Source organism: Corvus brachyrhynchos, unplaced genomic scaffold, assembly GCF_000691975.1.
Source record: "Corvus brachyrhynchos isolate BGI_N302 unplaced genomic scaffold, ASM69197v1 scaffold60, whole genome shotgun sequence".
Classification (NCBI taxonomy): domain Eukaryota; kingdom Metazoa; phylum Chordata; class Aves; order Passeriformes; family Corvidae; genus Corvus; species Corvus brachyrhynchos.
Genome location: NW_008236767.1, coordinates 2,274,890 through 2,296,336, shown reverse-complemented (window position 1 = coordinate 2,296,336; position 21,447 = coordinate 2,274,890). Strand labels below are relative to the sequence as shown.

At 39.2% G+C, this 21,447-nt stretch overlaps 1 protein-coding gene across 1 annotated transcript in view; it reads right to left on the bottom strand.

The window, feature by feature from the left end:
- The window catches only part of SPIDR (scaffolding protein involved in DNA repair), a 213,139-nt gene that overhangs the window by 46,916 nt on the left and 144,776 nt on the right, over nucleotides 1-21,447 (bottom strand). Inside the window, exon 10 of the mRNA XM_017727398.1 lies at nucleotides 19,691-19,941. Within this exon, the coding sequence (XP_017582887.1) occupies nucleotides 19,691-19,941 (251 nt within the window). The remainder of the gene's footprint in view (nucleotides 1-19,690; nucleotides 19,942-21,447) is intronic.

Genomic DNA, 21,447 nt, shown 5'->3' with positions numbered 1-21,447 from the left:
TTACTATTGAGAGACCAATCTTCCCTCTGCCATTTACCACTCACAAACTCCTACTATGCTTATTTTCAGATTGGAATAGTATTATCCATATGAGAAATGGATATCCAAATAGTCTAGCCCATCATACGGAGGTAATAGTAATTTATGTACACTTGCACCTAGATTTAGCCTTACAGAAGAAGTGAAAAGACTTACAAGGCAATGTACTTATTACACCACCTGATGTAATACATAACTACTGGTCCCTTCCCAAATCTCTCACTGAACTCCAGTAGCCTTTGAGAGCTGTTTGTTGCAATTCAGTTTATGAGACAATATTTTAAATGTTCTTACTCCAAAGAAATCTTGGAATGATGAAGCCCTCTGAATATTTTCTTTCTAAATATGAAACATGTTCTGCTAGCAGAAGATTTCAGAATTTTAAACAAATATAAAACACAGTTTATTCACCCCAGTGAAAAAAGACATCCTGTAAAGGGGTCTGAGGCTTGAGTGGACACTGTGCAATTTCTCCTGGCTTTAGCCCTCAGCACTACAACTCATTTGTCTATTAAGTTTGAGAAATCCACAGGAACACCTAGGAATGTATATCAGATGTGTTTTGACCAGCGTGTACAAGGAGCTGAACCTTACTCCAACTCTACAAGCAGGAACATGCTGGCCTGACTGTACATGGACCAGAGATATCAAAGCTCTCTTCCTCCTCTGACCAAGTAAGACACAAACTTTCTCTAGAGAAAATTCAAAGGCACGCACACCACTGCTGCTGCTGCACTATAAACCTTATGTGATTTTTAGCTATTGAAAATTCAGAAGATTTCCTCCTCTTCCTTGTATCTATACAATGATGAGTGGCTCCTGGCTTCTTAGGAAGGGTGTTACTCTCCTTACCCCTCACTAATTGTTAAGACCGAAGTCCAAAGAGTTTGCACTAAATGGGCAAATCTTTGAGAGCAACCTGGTAGATCCTTCCAGTCAGTGTGCAAAGATGAGGTCGCTTTTCAAAATTTTACCACGACTATGGTAAGGCCAAGGTTTTATTAGTATTTGCAGTATTTCATGCAATTTCCTATAAATGTCCCAATGTAGCTCAAAAATAATCTGGAGCACCATCAGTATAGCAAAACCTCGGGCATATGTTTTCCTGAAATCTCAGGCAAACATCTAGAATATTTCTCTTTGTGGTACCACCATAAGGGTGTCACACCAGAAAAGGAAAAGTCAGTAACAATAAAGAGTATTTCAGATGTCCAATGGAACAATATGCCAAAGATTTAACCTTCCAGAGGAACAGGTAACAGATATTTAGGAGAATTAGTTTCACAGCACTGTGTGTCACCACAGCTATGAATAAAGATGTCACAGAGCTTGGCCTTTGAGGAGAGAACAAAATCATTGAAAAACAGGACTGACAGGAGGAGAATAAAATACTTCTTCCTGGGAACTGAGCTATGCTAAATAACTGATCCTTCTTGAAAAGCCTCAAGTATCATACTTCTGACTGTTCACTAGTTAACCTGCTGCCTGTCAGGGAAACTGGGAGTATTTATCAGCTAGTATTAGTCATGTGACTTCAAACATTAATCATATTTGTTAAAAAAAGTTGGTGTAGTAATTGCAATTTCTTACTCATGAGGGATAAAATGCTGCATTCCACTTCAGTTTATTGAACATTTCAGGACTATGTTAACTGCTGCCTAATATATCTAAAATATAGTCAAATGAAGTAATCTTTTAAAAATTAAAGGTTTATTTGTATGTGGCTTACTATACTTCTTCTAGGAAGCAATAAAAGGGTAAAATGCCCTAACAAAACATCAAGATACTATGACATGGTAAAAGAGAGAATCCTACCTGATTGCCACACCTTTTAAAATTATGTATAAGGAGTCTTTTGTTCCCTGGTTTTCGGAATGTCAAGCAACTCATAAATAATAATCTGGACCTAAATAAACATACACTAGTTAAAAATCCCATCTTTATTTAAAGCATTAAATGAATCATTACTTCAAGTATTCAAATAGCAATATCTTTCCTCAGTTTCTTACTTAACCTCTCTTTTATAAAGCCAACCTAAGACTATACCAATAAGCTAATGACAAATTTTTCTCAACCTGTTTAAAACTTTCACCAGACAGTTTTAGATACCATCAGAAATGCTTAATATTATTATATTATATTATATTATGCTAGTTTAAAGCAAGAAGCTACCTGCAAGCCTTTGTAGCAGGAGAAACTGAATTATGAGGATTTTTTTTTCAGTATTCCCTTAATGCAATTACCTCAATTCCTGTATTTCGTCATTCCATCAGTAGCATCAAGATTTTTTCAGCAGAATTACAAGAAGCAAAAAGATGACGAAAGTAAAAAGACCCTTATAATACAGTCAAGACTTAAAAACCCCTACATGATAAAGAGTTTGTTTCTTGGTTTGTTGTTTTTTGGTTTTTTTTTAATAAGAGGAAAGTATCTTCACTTGGGGGTCACTTCTCCCCTTCACTTGTAACATACCTACATAAGGTTAAAATGTTCTTTTATTCAAGAGAGGGTTCAGTTACTTATAAAGAATTACTTAACTCTTTGGCAGTGGTTTGTATCAACTGAAGAGAGTAACATGGAGAGATGTGTTTTTAAAGTGGGAAAATCCCACAACTCACAGACTTGAGCAATGAAGGTGCATACAACCTCTAAGACAGTAGTTGATGGGACAAAAAGGAAGCAGGGTCAAATCTTGGATCAATCCACTGTGAAAAAATGGCTAAATTGGTGTTTGAAGGATTTCTTGACCAACAAAGATGGCAACGTCCAGTTACCCCCTCCCTCCAGCCCCCTTAAGTAATAGATAGTTGCACTCAACTAAAACCACCTTTGTTTAAACACACAATTTCTCCTACCCTCCCTCATTATCTGGTCAGAATTAATGATTATCTGATTCATTAATTGTTACTCAATTACCACTTAATCCAATCCCCATCAACCAATCCTAGGCACACCTTTACAACCACAATAAATAAGATGAATGTTCATCTACTCCTCTTCTTTTCCCACATCTCCTTCCCATCCTCCCTTTCCCACTCCCCCCAGATTAACACATTTTGGGATTTATTTTCCTGTATGAAATCCAAGAACTAGAGCGTTCTCCCTACATTTTCCACACAGGGTGAATAGGAGATGCTGGTCCCAAGCCCACCCTCTGGTCTCACCTTGGGGAGAGTGTCAGTGACTCCTGCAGTGTTGCCGTTCTAGCAGAACTCTTTAAAAAGTGCTCCCACATTGCCCAACATTCCTTGACTGTCTTTTCTCCTCCAATGCTACTTTTTGGGATTCTTTTTAATTTCTCAGCTCCTTTCAGAGAAGCACCTCCTTAGCCCAGCTCACTTTAATTGTTCAGAGAAAACTTTTATTCACCCTGAATGAACAAACTACTTTAAACATGAAACAATCAAAAGACATACAAATTCACTAATAAAATTCCAATCACTGTACTGCCCTGTTCCACATGCTCTGCAACTGGTCTATACTGTGTGCCATATGCCAAAATGATTTGTATATACTGTTGGCACTTTTCATGTTCCCCGCAATGTTTGGAATACCACACGGCACAGGGTGCAAGAAGATAAGATCGTTTATGTAAGCAAAATATGACCTTACAGCGTGTAAATCCCCTATGTGCGTATGCAGGAGAAAGAGCCGCGAGTACCAGTACTATCTGTATGCGTAATTATTTGCTTTACATGCCACATCAATTCTGCAAACAAATTGTAACTATTTAGCAATATTCATCTCTTTCTATTGTATAACACATAGCTGGGTAGAGAGAGAGAGAAAGGTAAGACTTTAAAGTTCATTAATAAATATATACTGCTTGCAAACTAGTAGAGAGATCTCAAGTTTGTGTTGTGAAAACAGAAATTCATGGCTGATAAAACAGCAGAAAATGGAAAGAACAGTCTGATCCAAAAACCAGAAAGTGCAACAGGCTGTGCTGCTCTGGGAAAAAACATGGGCCTAGAAAGAGTAAACAGAGCATTTATATGCATCATTCATTCACATAAACATATATAAACCCACACACATCCTAAGTTGTGCTCTTGTGGATTGTTTTTTTTTAATTCAGAAGCAGATATAGATAAAACTTCCTAAACCTTCCTGTTTGGAATCTGAAGGTGATAAGGTTAGGTACTCTGAAATCAACAGACGACACATTCACTTTTCAGTACATATATATGTATTCTGCAGAAATCCGGTATTACATGTCTTCGAGTATTTTGCACCTGTGCCTCTCAACACATGGTTAAAGAATGTCTGTTTGTATTAGCAGGCTCACAGCTTGAGCAGACTGGTAGCATTTGAATCAGGGGACATTTGAGTCCCACTGCTGGGTAAGAAAGAGGAATGCTGTCAGCCCCGGGTCAGGCTATAGGTAAGTGCCACCCACCTGTTGCTTCACACATAGGGAAAGTATCGTATGATGCCCTCACAGAGGGAGCTGGAACAGTGTGGTTTATGCCCTACTTGGGAGGATGGCTTGGGAACAGCTTTACTTCAGCTCTCTGTCCTGCATCTTGAAATATTTCCTGCCTGGGGTGGCATGAACCTCTCAGGCTGGAAGAGGAAAGTCTACCCTTTACCTCTCTCTCCCTCCTCCCTTTCCAACCCCAACTGTTTCCATGGTAGAGCCAGCTTCAGGCGCTGCCAAAGAAAACAAGGCATTTTCCCACCTCGAGGGCATTCCCCTCTGAACATCAAACGTCTACAGCAAACAATGGAGTTGAAACAGCTTTGCAAATAAAAGGTCACAAGAATTTTTCATAGTGGAAAACATTAGGCTACCTACAGGCAGGGGTTGCTTCCAGCTCACAAACACTACACATGCTTTCAAACACACCTCACTGTGAGCTGATCTAGTCTTTGCTGAGACATTCCATGGTCCCAGTGATGTAACTCGAATTCATTCTCCCTCAAGCTATTTGGTAATCACCTTAATTGTCAGGTCTTAAAAAGAAGAGATTTTTAGTTCTTTGGGAAGGGAATGCATTTACATGCTGTAAGAAGCTAAGCAAACTGTAGGGTGTTCTGAAACAGCAGGTCACACACTAAGCAGAGCACAAAGCAGGGGAAAGGAGAAAGGGCATGTGCTACTGGAGAGCTTCAGGGAGAAGAGCAGAGCATGTGATAAGCTGTTGATGGAGCTGTACTTCACAAGCTCTAGCCAAAGGACAAAGGAGCAATGCAAAGAGCCCCTGGCTGCCAGAAGCTACTGAACCCATACTAGAGGCCTCCATGGAGACTTGGCAGGATGGTGTTCAGCAACAGCAGGAGCCACATGTTTTCTGGGCTCCTGCTCTATGCCTGCACATACTCTCAGCACTGCTAGCACAGCAGTCTCCCATGGGGTCATGTTTCCCCATGGCCACCCTGGCCCCTGCTGCCCAAACTTCCCAAGCATACTCTGGTGGTCTTCCCTCTCTCCTGCCTCTCAGAAGCAGAGGGGAAGTGTGTGATAGAGAACTCTTAGTCCCTAGACCAAGAGCAGATGAAAAGTAACTCAAGAATTAATTTAGTGGGAAAAATACTGGACAAGATATCACAGAACAAGTTCCTGTTACTAATCCGAAGCCAGACTAAAATTCCTTCAGATGAGCATAACAAAAAAGTTTTACTGTGCGAAATTACCAGAGTTTAAATGTGCACCTCATATATTTGGCATTCATCTCTACAAGAATTCTGCATACAGGTAAGCCTTAGCAAAGAGGCAAACTGTGATTATCTGTATTTTTCTGCATTGCTGGGGCAGTGGAGAAAGGGAGTGGCAGGCATGGGTTGAAGGCTCTGAATTTTCAGAATTATGTTGAAAATGAAAATTGTCATAATTTCATAATAAAAAGGGCTTGCTTTGAATTTCTTTTTTATTTTCCCACTTTCCTACTGGATAGTTTAGCAGACACAACCCAGGAGAGTGGGTGATTGGAAGTGTAGTTAAGCACTTGCTCAATAAAAGAATTAACCCTACACATCTTTCACAAATTACCATCCTGCCAACTCCCATGGGAAGCTGCCCAACAAGACCATCACTCTCACTTACTGCCTACAGCTTCTCCCAAGATTTCAACACCATTCTGTACATTCATGCTTGACCTAAAGTGCCCAGCATGGAAATGCTCCTCCAATCTTGCCTTCTCTCCTCCTTCTCCACTTGGAAAAGACTGGTCAGCCAACATTTTCTTCCCAACAGGATGAAGAAAACCTATGAGTCTGACTATTTGCAAGAAGACACTCATGCTAGAAGTACCGCTGAGAACAAAACATCTGAGTTTTTAGAATTAAATGTGGGTGATTGAGAAAACTTAACTGGTGAAGGAAACTGGTAGTTAAAGGTCACTGATAACTGGGGGGTAGGGGCTAAAGGGAGTAGTTCAGACATTGTCTGTCATTGGTATATAGAACATTTCTATTTGACAGTTTTCCATGTTCAACCATAAAGTTGAACAACTGGTTTATAGACACTGTAACTTTAATCTTAGCAGAGACCATCAATTCAGATTAATCTGAAATCTTAACTCAGCACTTCCAAATAAAAACAGAAATAAAAACTGTTACTGGTTAATAGCACCATATGAATAATCTTATTTTTTTCCACTCTTTTTCCATAAGGCACATATACCAATTATTACAAAATGCCTAGAAACTTTAACCAGGTTCATGCCCCATTGGGCACATGAGATACGCAGCAGTTTGCTTAGACTGCTCACATGCTTTTAGCAAATTTCAGCAGATGTGTGAAACAAAGGGGGGTGTGTGTGTGTGTGTGTGTGTGAAGAACAACAGGCCATGTATATAATCTAGAGAAATCACTGTTAATTTTTTCTGTTGTCTTATCTTTACTGTAGTGAGTTGTACTGTGTATGGAAGGATTTTCAAAACACACCAAGGTCTCCAATACCTCCTTAAAGGTCCCTCTTCTTCAGCATCCATTCCATTTGTACATCTGAACCTCAAGACAGTAATTTCTTTTTTTCAAGCAGGCAAAACAATTATTTCTCAGATGTTAAATGTACTAACATAATACAGACATACAGAGAGAGAAAACATGCATTAAACATTTTGCAAAGGGGCCAGAGAAGGGAGTTTCTGGCAATTACTCAGCATAAGGAGTAAGGTATATGGTGAACAGATTAGATAAAATAAGTAGTTGTCAACCCAGTACTGCCTGATGACAGAAGTTACAGTTTTATCTCTCTCTTATCCATGCCTCCTACATATCACGTGCCTCATTAGGATCCTATGGACAGAACACACAAGAAAAAGACCATCCTCAAGCAATCAGAAAAATCCATCCAAAAAATAAGTGAAAAATCTCCTGCCAGATCTAGTAAAAATGATTTCACTTGGCTGCAGGATATAATTATGTACTATCCTAGACCATCACAGCATTTGAGGAATGGGAAAATCCATGCTGTAACCAGGTGCCTTGCCATGGTTAAAAATGCCTCCTTGCCCTCAAACACATGTTCTCTGCATGTTGGGAAAACTAGCCATAAATTAAAACCAAAAATTAAAGACAATGAGCAACTGACTCAGGGAAGGGACTGGGCAGTCAGGATCTAGCTATGATAAATTTGGCTGTGTTAAGTGAGGTGACACAGAAGTATGAACTTTGATAAAGCACTAAAAACATCTTTGCCAAATGTTCAGAGGAGAAAGATGTTTCTTTTTAGGCTACATGGTCTATACAGTATCTGGTACAATGATCTGTAGCCACAACACCCAAAGCTAGCAGTACAGTGCTGGTTGTCCCAGCCATCTTTGTGGGAAAACTCTGTTGGGTAAAACTGCTTTTCCCAATTATCCACATTCCTCCAACTAAGTTCTTGTGCAGAGGTTTTCATTTCAGTCACAAGAGCATGAGGAACAAATGAGCAAGGACCCTGAATGGCTGAACAGTAAGTCCAAAACAAGCCCAAGGGCCAGCATGTGATGACACCGCATAGGTCATTTCCTTCTGCATAAAAAAAACAAACGCTTATGAAGCATTTAGTAGAATAGCAAAAATGAACAAAAATATTGTCTATCAGATCACACTGAACAAGTTTCCAGCAGATTTACCGAATGGTGCAAAACATTCCAGCACAATTTTGCGGGTTTGCATTAAAAGGAAGGATGTGAGCACATCAAAGCTTGAATTTTCTTCTGGTCCTCAAAAGACCAGTTGACTTTGAAATTAGAACGAACTGAGCTTTGACCACATTTGTAAAGGCAAAAGAGAACCAAATCACAGACACGATCTGTAGGGAAGTCTAGATACTGCCGACATGAGTTTTCCCACCTGTATTTTGAGGTTAAGGCTGTAGGCACTGAACACGCATAATTCATGAGCTGCACTTCCACAGCTTCACAGGGCTTTCAAGAGCCTGTCACATTCTTCTCAAGTGGATCATTAAGGGTGGTGTACCTAAATGGATGGGTGGAGGAAATTTATCTGAACAGAAGATTAGAAGTGATTCAATTTTGGGAGATAACCCGACTTTTTGTCTTGGTAAGACTATAGTTCAACCATGTGAGTTGACTCTGGCATGTGGGGCTACTCAGCAGTTTCACACACAGATTCTGTTGTGCAGATGAAAAAGAATAGCACTATAAAGCTTCTTTTTGTGAACCATAAAGGTATAATTCTGACATGATGATGGCTGATGTAATCAATGCTTTCATGAGGTTAGGCTTAAAGAGACAAACAAAGCTTTTTACAATGAACTTTTTGAATTCCCCTTGACTGAAAAGAGTTCATCACTGACAACTGGTGGGACTGTGACAAAGATAAGAGGAGTGGAAATTCACGCTGAGATCTTTTTACAATGGCGAAGGAATCTTCTCTAGTCTGTAAAACACACTGCAAGTAGCAGCAAAAGACCTGGGAAGAAAAGGAATAGAGATGATGGTCTTCAATACAATCTATCTTTGGAAGAAGAAAACTCCTTGAGAGGGAAGTCAGTGCTGAAACTTTCCATTCCAAAGCTTTAACTACTAGAAGGACTAAATTCTCTGTGAGAAAGTACTAAGTTCACTTCACACCTTCTACAGAAATGCAAAGCAGAGCATAGACAAAATTTCCTATTTTTTCTTCAGGCATCTCTGTGGTTGCCTGGATGAACGGAGGTGTCAGAACTGTAAGGGGAACACTGACTGACCAGGAAAGGAAATTGTCTTATTGATGCAAATACCAGAGACCATGGTGCTTGTCATGCTGGAGCTCTAAATACAAAACTTCTCGTTCCTTCCTCATTCTCTGTTTTGCAGTTGCTTTTGTTATTTATTTTTAAATGCCCTCTCGACTAACTAGCTTCCAGAAGAAGAGGGGGGAAAAAAAACCGTAAAAGCAAAAACTGGGAGAAACCAGAGAAGGATAGCTGAGCCATCAATTTCTCTAGACCAAACCCTTAGGTCCAATTCACCCTGTGCTACTGCCAGCCACTTACATCATTCACAGCAGAAACTTTAACAGTCCAAACTGGTGTGCTCAAGACTTGCAGGAATACTGCTTATTCGCAATATAGCCTAAAAGCTAAACACAACATAATTTTAGTATCTGCATAGCTGCAGAGCATTATTTAAATAGAATAGCTTTTAAACAAGCAATACTCCATTTAAAGATGCAAATCTCAAGATTTGCTGCACTAAAAGTTTTCATACAAAATCCTCTTGAATCCTGGAAAACTTGTTCGTTAGAAAGGTGCATGCTGTTCTAATATATATATCCTATGTCAGCACAAACAGCCTTCATGTAAACACGCAGCCGGGAGTACCATGAGTAACAACTCTGTTTCCATCAGAAGCCCTTTATCCTGCGTAAGAGGTCTGCACGCTAATAGATGTCCTAGGCTAACGCTAACTAGCTACAGCTGGCTCGCAGCTATAAAAAGCATTAATGAAAACATAAATACTAACTTCTCCACTTCCCTCAGCCCGTACGTCAGGGCTGCGCAAAGGCACCGCTTTCCAAGAGGTCTGTGTGAATGAACTGGCTGCTCTGAACCAGCTCGCTCTGGTTCTCCCGAGTTTGTTTACTGAACAGCGTGTGCAGAGACACACTGGGGGATGCAGGGGGAGAGAGACACGCCACGTGCCCTCCGGCAACCCCGAGCCCTGGGCTTCCAGGGAGGGCTGGGATAAAGGCAGGAAATATCTGTTCACCAAGGGGCTGACCCACGGGCAGAAAAGAGTCAGTCTGAACACAGCCCGACGTTACCATCTATCCCTGTGTTTAGCCGTAATATCCCTTTGCTTTGCTGTTACAGACTCGGTTACAATAAATAACGCGGGCAAGCGACATTCACGGAGCAGAGAAACAACACCTCGTACCTGGGAGTTCTGCGCGCTCTCAAAACTTGCTACAGTACTTACATTTTTATTGTGCCAAGTATAAAACTAAATTGCAGGAAAAAAAAGGAAAGAGACTCAGGTTTATCCAGGACATATAGCGAAAAGGAAAAAAGCACCTATTTCTACTCCATGGGACTAAGAGTTGCAAACTGAGACCAAAACATCTGGATACTGGAGTGCTACAACAACCAGCAATTTTTATTAATCCACACTGCACACAGACAAAATCTTCATTATTATTTGACTATTGGACTGATTATCTGCTCTGTTAAAATAGTTGGTTTTATCGTGAAAGCAGTTACTTTGCCACCATCTGCTTCTGTGGATTTCAGCAGGTTGACCTCAGACAGAGAAAAACCCTTCCGGTGTTTGCAGGGAGGCCAGGCATGTTGGCTTGCTATCCAATATCCTAGGCTAACCACAAGCCTGAATCAATAAGTAAGAATCATACCTAGCTTTTATTTTTTATTTTCATTTTTATAATTGAAATTCATTTATACACAAGGTCGATCAGGAAATTTGGGATTCTTCATTGAAAAAGTTTAGGAAGACTCAAAAGTACATTTATCTTAAAAAAAAAAAAAAAAAAAGTACCTTATTTCCAAATACCATGATTCCTCTTTCTCACGATTTTGTTCAATGCATGACTTTTTCATTTCTTCTGATTTGCACTACCCAAATAGCAATGGCAACCAGGCAGATCACCCCCAAATGCAGCTTCTATGTATTCAGCAGGGATCAAACAAATCACAAAATGCAACTCATTTGTCTATGCAGGAGTTTCCTAAATCTAGCACATAGATGTTATCCTATGAGGTCCAACCCTTGCAAGCATTTAAAAAGAAACTACCTGATTGCAATTCATTGATTTGCTGAAGTTGCAACCTCTAAACCAGATATGACACCTCTTTTTGCTTTGAATTCTCCTCCTTCTCCTTGCACATATAAGCTGATTTCCAACTAATTTCTTAAAAATCCACTACCTTAGTAGAGTCCCTTCCCACTTGTTTATGCTTAAACATAAACGGCCTGAGAGACACTGATTTTCCTAACTGTTCATGCATCCACTTCAAATACCTGTTTTCTCAGAATGTTATTGCTATGATTCTCCCTCAAACCCTGGCAGTCCAAATACAAATGGTGACTCATACACAGAAGCACCAAGGTATAGATGAGCTCCTAACCCAGATATTTTTCATCATGACTAAACAGCCCAAGCTGCAGCAAGAAAGTTTTGGCAGTTTTCAGCTCCCTTGGAAAGGAAATAACCACTTACCATTAAATTAAATAGAAATAAAGAAATTAAAAACACTTTTGGCAAGATTAGGCACTGAGTGTCTTTGCTAACATTGTCTTCCACGTCCCACTTATATTATGTTAATACAGCCACTTAATTTATAGCTCCATATTGAATATGTGACATAACTTGTTCCAATCAAATTAATTTCCTTGAACATTTTTCCTCATGTCAAACAGAATTTACAAATTTTGGCATTTGTTCAGAGGCAGTGGAAAATGCATAATCCCATTGTTATAGGACAAAGACAAGAACATCTGTAGTTGTCATGACTAGATCATATTTGAATTCAATAGTGGGGAAAGCTGCTGCCTCAGAGAGGAAATCCACAGCTTCCAGTAGACCAGGTTATTCAGAGTTCCATCCAATCCGGCTCTGAACACTTCCTGGGAGGGGGCATCCAGAAACTTTCTGGGCAACCTGTTTCAGTGTCTCGGCACCCTTAAAGAATTTTTTCCTAATATCTAATCTAAACCCACGCTCCTTCAGTTTAAGGTCATTTCCCCTTGTCCTATCACTACATGCCCTTGTAAAAAGTCCCTCTCCAGCCTTCCTGCAAGGCCTCTTTATGTACTGGAAGGCTACTCTAAGTTCTTCCCTGAGCTTTCTCTTCTCCAGGCTGAACAGCCCCAACTTTCTCAGCCTGTCAAATCTGAAACAGCTCTGAAGTACACTTTGCATTCACTCCTAGCCTTAGGCACTTGTAAAGCATGTTGTCCAGAGGAGTCCACACTGCAGTCAAACACACACCTCCAATAAAGTATCTAAATTCAGCCTGTTACAAAACCAGTTTGAACATTTATCAGGCAGTATGTATCAATTAAATAATTCCTTTTTTTCTCATTGTAGGATGAAAATTAAAAATAACTAAATCTCTCTTAACTGCCAACCCACTCAAACCCTTACACTGTGAAGTGTAATATACAGGAAGTTCATCCCAGGCCTTTGCTCATCACTTTTCCCATTTGAGGAGCATGTTCTTCTCCAAACGCTGTGAAAAGCCCTTTTGTCAAAAGAGGGAGTTGAAGCATTAACTGAAATGAGTTCGAGGATTTCAGCACAGCAGATCCCTACTCAGTGTGATGCTGCTGACTGCCTTTGGCTGTGAGAAATGGAACAAAACCAGCAGCCACCAGTCAGAACTGGCACGTGAATGTAAGATAGCCTTGTTACATTTATAACTTACATACCAATTTTAAACCACAATGCTTACCGAAAGAACTAATTGTCTTCTCTGAGGAGCTTTGTTTATTTGCATTGTTAGCTGTATCTTCATCTTTTGCATTTTATAAAAAAATGTAGAAGAGCTTAAAATATAGATGTTCAGGCCTACGTTTCAGCAATATTGTCCCTTTCAAAGTCTGTCTTTTCTTAATTAATAGAGCATGCCCATCCTCTGCACAGAACTGTGTATTCCTGACTCTTTGAGTCTCAAGACCTCCTTCTTCCCAAAAGAGTATGTTAGTAATACTTTTCCAAGGAGTATTGATCCGTTATATCCAACAGAAGCTTTTACAAAGCTGATGACAGAAAGTTATTTCTAAGAATCTTCCATTTTGGAAAATCACTATTTCATAAAATCTGCGCTGATGTTTTCATGCACGTGCTCTACCTCAGCAGATACTTAAGGCTATGCATACAAAGACTGTTTACCTGCCCAAGTGGCAAAGAAATGCCATGCAATATTCAGGTGGTTAAAATTCTCTCCCAACTGCTAGCTCACCTCCATCCAGGCATTTATAACATTTAACACTGCTCATGGTTCTTGCCTTCGGGTACGATGGTAGAAGAAAAACAAATTCCAGAGACACAATCTGACTTCTACAAAGGTTTCTGAGAGCTTCAGCACAACTTTAACACCTCCTCCAGGAAGTCGTGAAGTCAGTGAAATGTAGAGGTGTAAAACACACATGGAAGATTTCTGCTCTCAGTTCTATCAACCACATAACTTTCAGAGATAAAAAAATTCAGGGGGAAGAAAGGTCAAAGCCAAGGAAAAGATTCCATACCTTTTACGTAGGCCATCTTAGAATAATTCTAACAGGTGCTGGAAAATTACTGTTCTTGTTTGAAACCACGGAATGTACAACAGCACATACCTTGACTGTGGCTCTAGGGCTGGAAAATTACCTTTTCAAATTGTTTGCTTTCTTCTCCCTAGTCTGCTTTCTACTGTAGGATAATGTACAGGGACCACATCACTCTTCCCATTCCCACCATTTATACAGTCCCTCAAAAACAACCAACTGGGTGCATACAGCCATGAAGCAAATGGCAGTGGGAAATGAGGTGTTCAGGTGCAATAAAGCTTCCCCAGCTTCCTAAAGCCCTGCATGTGATCATCAGAGGTGAGAGGTGTGAAATGGTATGGTTACAAGGTAAGTGGTGGGGAACACAGAGCTCTACATAACGAAGCTTCTATACCACTTACCTGTCTCTCTGTGCTACTCAGGTATCTCTACAATTTCTCTGTCATGGGGAATACATCCTTCTCGACCAAAAAAAAGGCTTGGGGTGTGTGTGTCTGTCTTCTGTGAGCACATGGGTGCTTTACTGATCAGACTAAGCACTTGAGTATGGAAGAAACACAAGCAACCAGTGCCCCCTTTTTGCTAGATGCATACAGGAGCCTACACACAGTATTGGCCACCTGATGGTTTCTATTCCTGCCCATTTGCTTTCCAAAGAGACTGAAGCCCTGTCACACTTGTGGTCTGCGCTGGCTATGGTCTTCTTAAGCCTCTTTTCTGTACCAGCATTTTTTATCACTTCCCTGACATATTTTAGAACAACAGCAAGTTGTTTAATTGCATATTCCCAGCACAGGGACGAAAAACGCTGGTGTACATTGAAGGGTCTTTTTTTTTTTATTTGTACAGAGTATATCAGATAACAGTGCTTTCACCTTGCCCTTGGACAAAATAAGACTATGTAAATATTTAGCACTGAAAAATAAACAGCAATGTCAAATTAACAAATTGTTGTACTACGGTGGCACTGGAAGAAGCCCAAGTTCCATTTGGTTGTCTGCAGCATCAGCAGCACGGAAAACAGACTCTCAGGGCTATCCAGACAACAGCATGGGGAAGCTACAGTGTTAACTACATAAGACAATTTAAAGTATTAGTTGGACAGTGTGATACCAAAGACGTTTTTCCAACAGTCTCTTGTTCTTACTCTCTGTTTTGGCGGCTCCAGTTTGAGAATTACAAATAGAGCAGGGTGGAGGCAAAAGGGAATAATCCAAGTGTCAGGGAGTCTTTACTGTGAATAAAAAAAGGAAAAAAAAAAAAAAGAGAGAGAGAGACTTCAAAGCAGAAACCAGTTACTAGAGCTTGAACCACAGCTATTAGAGGAACTATTATAAGTCTGTCAAGTAGCAATTAGACTACTTTGCAAGAATATTAAGAGCACGTATCTTCACTTCGGAGAAGGATTTGAAAAGGGCAAAAATAGAGAAACTTTTTAGTTTATGGAGTACTCTCTACTGCATTTCAGTTACTTATTTCCTGTTTATTTTCCACTTGAAAAATCACATCCCAGAAACATAATGTAATTTTTAAAAACTTGCATTTATGACCATTCAATTTAAAATGTTTTGTTGAAAAAAATACAAAAAACAAATGGAATGCTGTAAACAGATTTAAGTCAGCCACAAAAAACATTCTGACAGATGTTAGCATCTGTGAACATGGATCTTTCATGACAGTCCTTTCCAATCTGGGCTCTTTTCAAATAAGAATACCTCCAGAGTTTTTTTATGTTGTTTTTGTTTATTTCAATAAGCTTTATAAAACGTAAGGTAGGTTTTCCATACCAGAAGGACGACTTTTCAATATATTAATCCATCTCCTTGGAATGCTAGTTGCAGCATCTGACACTCAACTTTTATTTGTGCCTGTTGCCAGGCGTTGACCCATTGATTAGATCTGTGTTAAGATAAACAGCAGAGATCACTGGATGAAGAAAAAGGGGAAAAAATTAAATCTAATTTAGAAATTAATTAGTTCTACAGGATTATCACTTGCCAATAAAACTGTTTTACGAAGAATTACATATGAACAGACTACTCAGAAACTTGCAACAACTTGCTAGACCACAATGAATTACAGCAACTGACTATCATGTTTCTGTGGGCCTGCTCAGAAAGAGAAATGTGATTGTCCTCACTTCTATTTCTCCCAGCCACTCAAACAAATCCTCAGCTCTTCTAAATATTTTGCTCCCCAAGGGTCCTGCTTGCATGGTGGCAGACCTTTCCACTGCTCTGTGATCTGGCAAATGGAAAACAAAATAAAGAGCAAAACTGAAAGAACTACAGATGACAACTAGTGCAGAGATGCAGATCACACTAATTTTTAAAGTAAATATATGATCTTTCTTTTGTTCTTGGAATAGAAAGCTATAGCAGGCTTTGTGAAGGTAGGAAATAGGTTGAAACATGCCAAGAGAAGTGAATGGAAAATTTGTCTAGTCACCCACAGATTTCAAAGTGTGGATTCACAGCTATAGCTAGCATTGTTTTCTACCAGCAGTGGTTAGCTCTTCATGACAACACCCTTTTCTGTCCAGCCTCCTCACGCAAATCCTCCGAGTGCTCTGACCAGTTTAACTGCCTAATAGTCCTAAAAATGCATCTATTTTAGTTACACTGACTACCACACAACCAGCCCTGTCCTTTAAGGCACAAAACTGACCAGCTCTATTTTTTACTAAACTCACGTGGCCTGCTCAAAACAAACAGATACTGGCAGGAGCAAAATCCAAATTATACACTGCTTTATCCCAGGAACACAAAGTACAAGGCCAACGCAGTGAGTCAGACACCTCTGGGCCAGTGAGCTCCTCAGGTTGACAGGAGTCTCTTTGGGATCCTCATACTTTGTAAGCCAGGACATTTTAAAAAAGAATCAAAACAATTGGGTTTAGACAAACATGTGTTGTGTCATTAACAAAAGTATCTATCTGCCATCAGAGGGGAAAAGGCAGCAAAAAGCATGCCAGGAATGTTGGAAATGGGCAGACAGTCACAGCGAGTCATATTTTCTTCTTTTTTTTTTCCACCCCAAGAAACTCCTTCAGCATGAAAAGTCCATTTGCAAGCGCAGTTAGTTATGGGGGAAAAGGCAGATATTTCAACAATAATACAGGAAATGTGGATCCAATTTATGGACAACAGAAGCCGGAGAACTCCTCAGTCTCTGCAAAGATTTCTCAGCATCCTTGGAAAATGCTTTGAATACTTCAGCTGAGCAAACTTAAACCCTTCAAACATATCCCTTTGTCTATCAGTAAAAGGCTATACTCCACACATGTGTATTTATGAACAATAAATGCTAGATGCATATAGGGAGCCCCGTAGTTTCTATGTTTCACAAGTGTTAGTTTTAATCAACTAAATTAATCCGCTTCCTTACAATCAAAATAGAGGTTTCTCCCACAACTTGCCAGTCTCTTACTAGAAACCGGATGCCTTGAACCAAATGCATCACTTCCCCTACTCCACATTTAATGTCATGTTTCTTTGCAGTTTATTGTGGAGGTTTTTATGCTTCCCTGTGCCAACAGCATCTAGGTTATTGTGGAGTGCTACAAAAGAGGATATGCAGGAAACCAGCCTGTTGAAAATACTAATCAATTAGGTATTATTGTACCTTGATATCCAATTAGAATTTTTTGTTTATGAAACAATGAATAATCTAACTCATCTTGCCTCATAAAATACAAACCTTGTTCTTAGGCAGTTTTACTTTACAGAAAGAAGTTTAAAATAGGGGTTTTTAGTTACAAAAGAATAAGCCATCAGTTGGTTCGAAGGACTGCCAGAGGGCCTTTTTGCTCACTATCAGGTGACAGACATAGATGGTTTTGGTAGAGGAGGTCTCATGTGGATGTTTATCAGCCATGGAAATAGCAGCTGAAAAAGCAGCAAGAGGTGTTTTTCATTCCTCAGTCTGTAAAAGAAGTGTTCGTTCTCCCCTTTGCAAAAGAGAAAGTGGGTTGGTTTTTTTGATTCAGGATCCAAAACACAGTCTGATAGCTGTGAACAACAACAAACAAACAGTTTTCTGAGCTATCTATGAAATTTGAGGAACTTTTAAGAGACCAGTTTAACAACTGCACATGAGAATACCCAGCTACAGCATGTACGTAGAAGCAACAAGCTCTCATTTTTTATTTCATTTCTATTTCACGTTTGACATAAGAAGTGCAATCTAAGATTTCTGCTTTCTTTCACCCCATTCCTGTGAAGGGTGTGGGCTCAGGCAGGTTAACTACCTCAAATTGTGTGACTGCAAGTTAAGTGTACTTTTGGTAAAGAGTTGGAAATTAAAAAATCAGCTTGAATAACAGTCTGTCAGCTGCCCTGACATTTGATCAAATGTAGCTCTCTGGAAGAAAATCTACATGGAGGACTACTGTCCTCAAAACCACATATCAATGTGGGCTGGTAAAGTACTTTTTCTTTTTAAAAAAATATGTATGTTATAGTAAGAATGAATTAAATACAAAGCAAAGAGTCCACACAACAAGATGTATCAATTACTTTAAAAAAATAATGTTCAATATAACTATTATATGTAAAAGAGCTCCTAAAAATGTTGGGGACAAGGCTGTTGATAATTACTTTCCTGTGGGTGATGACCAAGCTTGTATTTTAGGAAAGAATAATCTTCGTAAGTTCCTTCTGGAGAAATTTTATTTCTGTAAATTACCCAGTGGCTTACAAGGTACCAAGAATTGAGAGAATTCTAGTATTTCAAAAACTCAAGAAGAAGAACTGTTGAGGACACCACTATCCACCTGCAGAGTGGCTCAGAGGAACTCAAATTCTTCAAAACTGAGAAGAAACCTTTCAAAGCCTATTGCAAATTACATCTGGAGAGTTCTCAACAGGACCTGTTAAACTAATTGCACATCCCCATTCAAGTCCCAAACTCTGCAGGAAGAAATGTTTACTTATGTCCTGAAAGGCTGAACCTAGAACCTCAATACAAGCTCTTCTACTATAATGCACTTTAATCATCTTCCTGAGTGAAAATAAAATCTGATACATCTTATCTTTCAAAATTTGAAGCCAAATGAACCAAAAGCTAGTGCAAAACCAAAGGAAGAAAATGCAATAACAGACACAGCTAACACAGATGCAGGGTTGCTGAGAAAAACTGAAATCAGTCTTTGGCCTCAAACCTTGAGAATCATAAAAGGAGAAGGAAAGAATTCAATGGTTCACTACTGGTCAGAAAGGAAAACTGTTTGCCATATCTTTTGTATTTAAGAAAACGAGGTCCAACTCTTGATTCCTTCCACTGTAAACAGAACAGTGTTAGAACGCAAAGACTAAAACATAAGAGGCTAAAACAACTGGTTGAAAGCTGTATGTTCCATGGGGTTTGCATGTAATGTTTCCACAATGCTGCTCATGTTTTGACACCACAACACTTTTTACTGTAGAGGAATCTTAACTGCTGTGGCCTCCAGATTTCCAGAAGTCAACAGGATCTTTTTCCAGTGACTTCACAACGGAATATACACCTATGTTTCTCTAATAGCATCTGCGCAAAATCCTCATTATAGAAAAGCCTTTCATTTCTGTGTCTCTCTATGTATTTCTTTTTTGTTTCAAAAGACCATTGCATGAGCATAACTTACTACCAGAGCATACCAGAGACTGAAACAGGCAAATGGGATGTAACAATTATTCTGTGAAGCTCAAGGAACAGTATACGATGTTCTCAATTAACTTCTCACTAATTCATTTTCAGTGTTCCTGTCATCTGTTGATGACGTAAACATAGACAGATCCTTTCCTTCCCTGGGCAGGACTACTTCTGTGTCACACTATACCTATGAAAAAACGGCACCACTCCCATCAACAGCCCCATGCCTTCCTTGCTGAGTGTGCTTATTCCCCATGGGCTGACAACTAAGAATGACATTTCTGAACTCCCTCCTCTTTGGTTTCTCATATATCACAGCCTCAACAAAGAAATTGCCATGCATCTTATTACTCACCTAACATTTGGTGGATCTGAATTCATGCCAGGTGTTGCACAAAGAGGCTTATTTCCTTGAGTATGGCTCCTGTACCCTTCTCTTGCAGGCAAACAGTACACCCTCTGGATAACGACTCGTACCTGCACCTCTCTCCATCCCATGGCTCCCTGGCTTTCAACCATGTCAAGCAGAGAATCATTAACAGCACTCAGTGCCAAGGGATGCTGTTTTGAATCACCATTGTTACGAAGTTGTGGAGCACAAGCAACCTGGTGAAGGAAAACCCATTAAGAGAAACATTCCAGAGAACCTTGAAACTGTGTAGAGCTAGAGAGGAAAAACGTCAGCATGAAAAATCAAGTTTCAAGTGCAAAATCAGTTTCAAAATACTTACTGCTCCTAAGGTAACTTGCAGACTAGTGGCCAGTTATTTATTGTGTATTTTTAATAAACACTCAAGAGAGTTGCACACATGGTGTGCTTCTGTATTTAACTGGAGCTCTGCACTGAGCTAACTCAACCCCTGAGAGATGAAGGTGACACCAGCAGGAAAACAGAAAACAGATATTAGCCCTTATGGTTCTTCCCCTTGAATGGAGTTTCATTTTTACTTCTTTGATGTTCTGTTCCTTCCTCTTCTAAAAAAAGAGTGAAATTCATCTTGAATGCTTCCGGACTTTCAAATAAAGTTGGAAATGAACAGGTGCCTTTTATAGACTAGTAAGCTAGTCCTCAGACTTACACATTTCAATGGAAAATATTTCAAAGTAAAAGAATTAGATGATTAATGAAAAATACAAAACTTTTAAGGCAAAAACTTTAACTTATTTTTTCACTACTTTAAAAACATATTTTATTAATAAAACCTTCCAAACTTGCAAAAGAAACTTCATGAACACTGCAGTTTGCCTTAATCTAAATTAGTAATGTAATTTATCTTAATTTTAAAATAAATCTCTCTTGATAAAAATTGCATGCAGGTATAGACTAACATGGTCAATATATATATAGGTCCCTTTGCAGCATGAACCAATTTTCTATTTTCACAATGAGACCTGTTTTTATAAAAAGCTGGATGCCAAGAAAGGTTTTCAGAGTATCACAGACTGTACCATAAGTATTATACACCAATAAAGAAGAATTTGCAGTATTTAAAAGAAAATTGTGGTACAACACTACCCTTTGTCTACAAAGTAGTTGCAATAAAACTTGTCTACCAAGTTTTAAATGAAGTGGTTTGTTTGTTAGGAGCAATGAGGGGAACAAGTAAATTGTTCTGGTTTTCAAATACCACAGTAGAAGCTTTTTACAAGTCAGAGTTGAAGCAAGAAAGGCGATTAGGATTTGATTTATGTAACTTTTTAATTCTCAGGCCTATAATGGGAATTATATATAAGGCAAACACAAAATGTTGACACTCATTGCTCCTCAAACTTGAAGGGCCAAACTTCTCAAATATTAAGAACCATTTAGGTAGCCAATATAAAGCTTTTACAAGAGCCTTACTTTCAGAAAGTGCTGGCACAGACTATGAAGAAAACAAATCTCTTAAAATACCTCAGCTTGTACGACCACAGTTACAGAAATGCAGAGTCAGTAGTCATCTTAATACAAATAAAGTCAAAATGGGAAAGAAAACAAACTGAAGGGGTAGGAATGGGGGATGATGTTATCAACTGATGCTTTAAAGAAAGGATAGGATCAATAAGGAAATGAGTTAAGATAAAGGAATAGGAAAAAGGAATGCTTATTTAAAATAGAATCTTGAGTGAGTT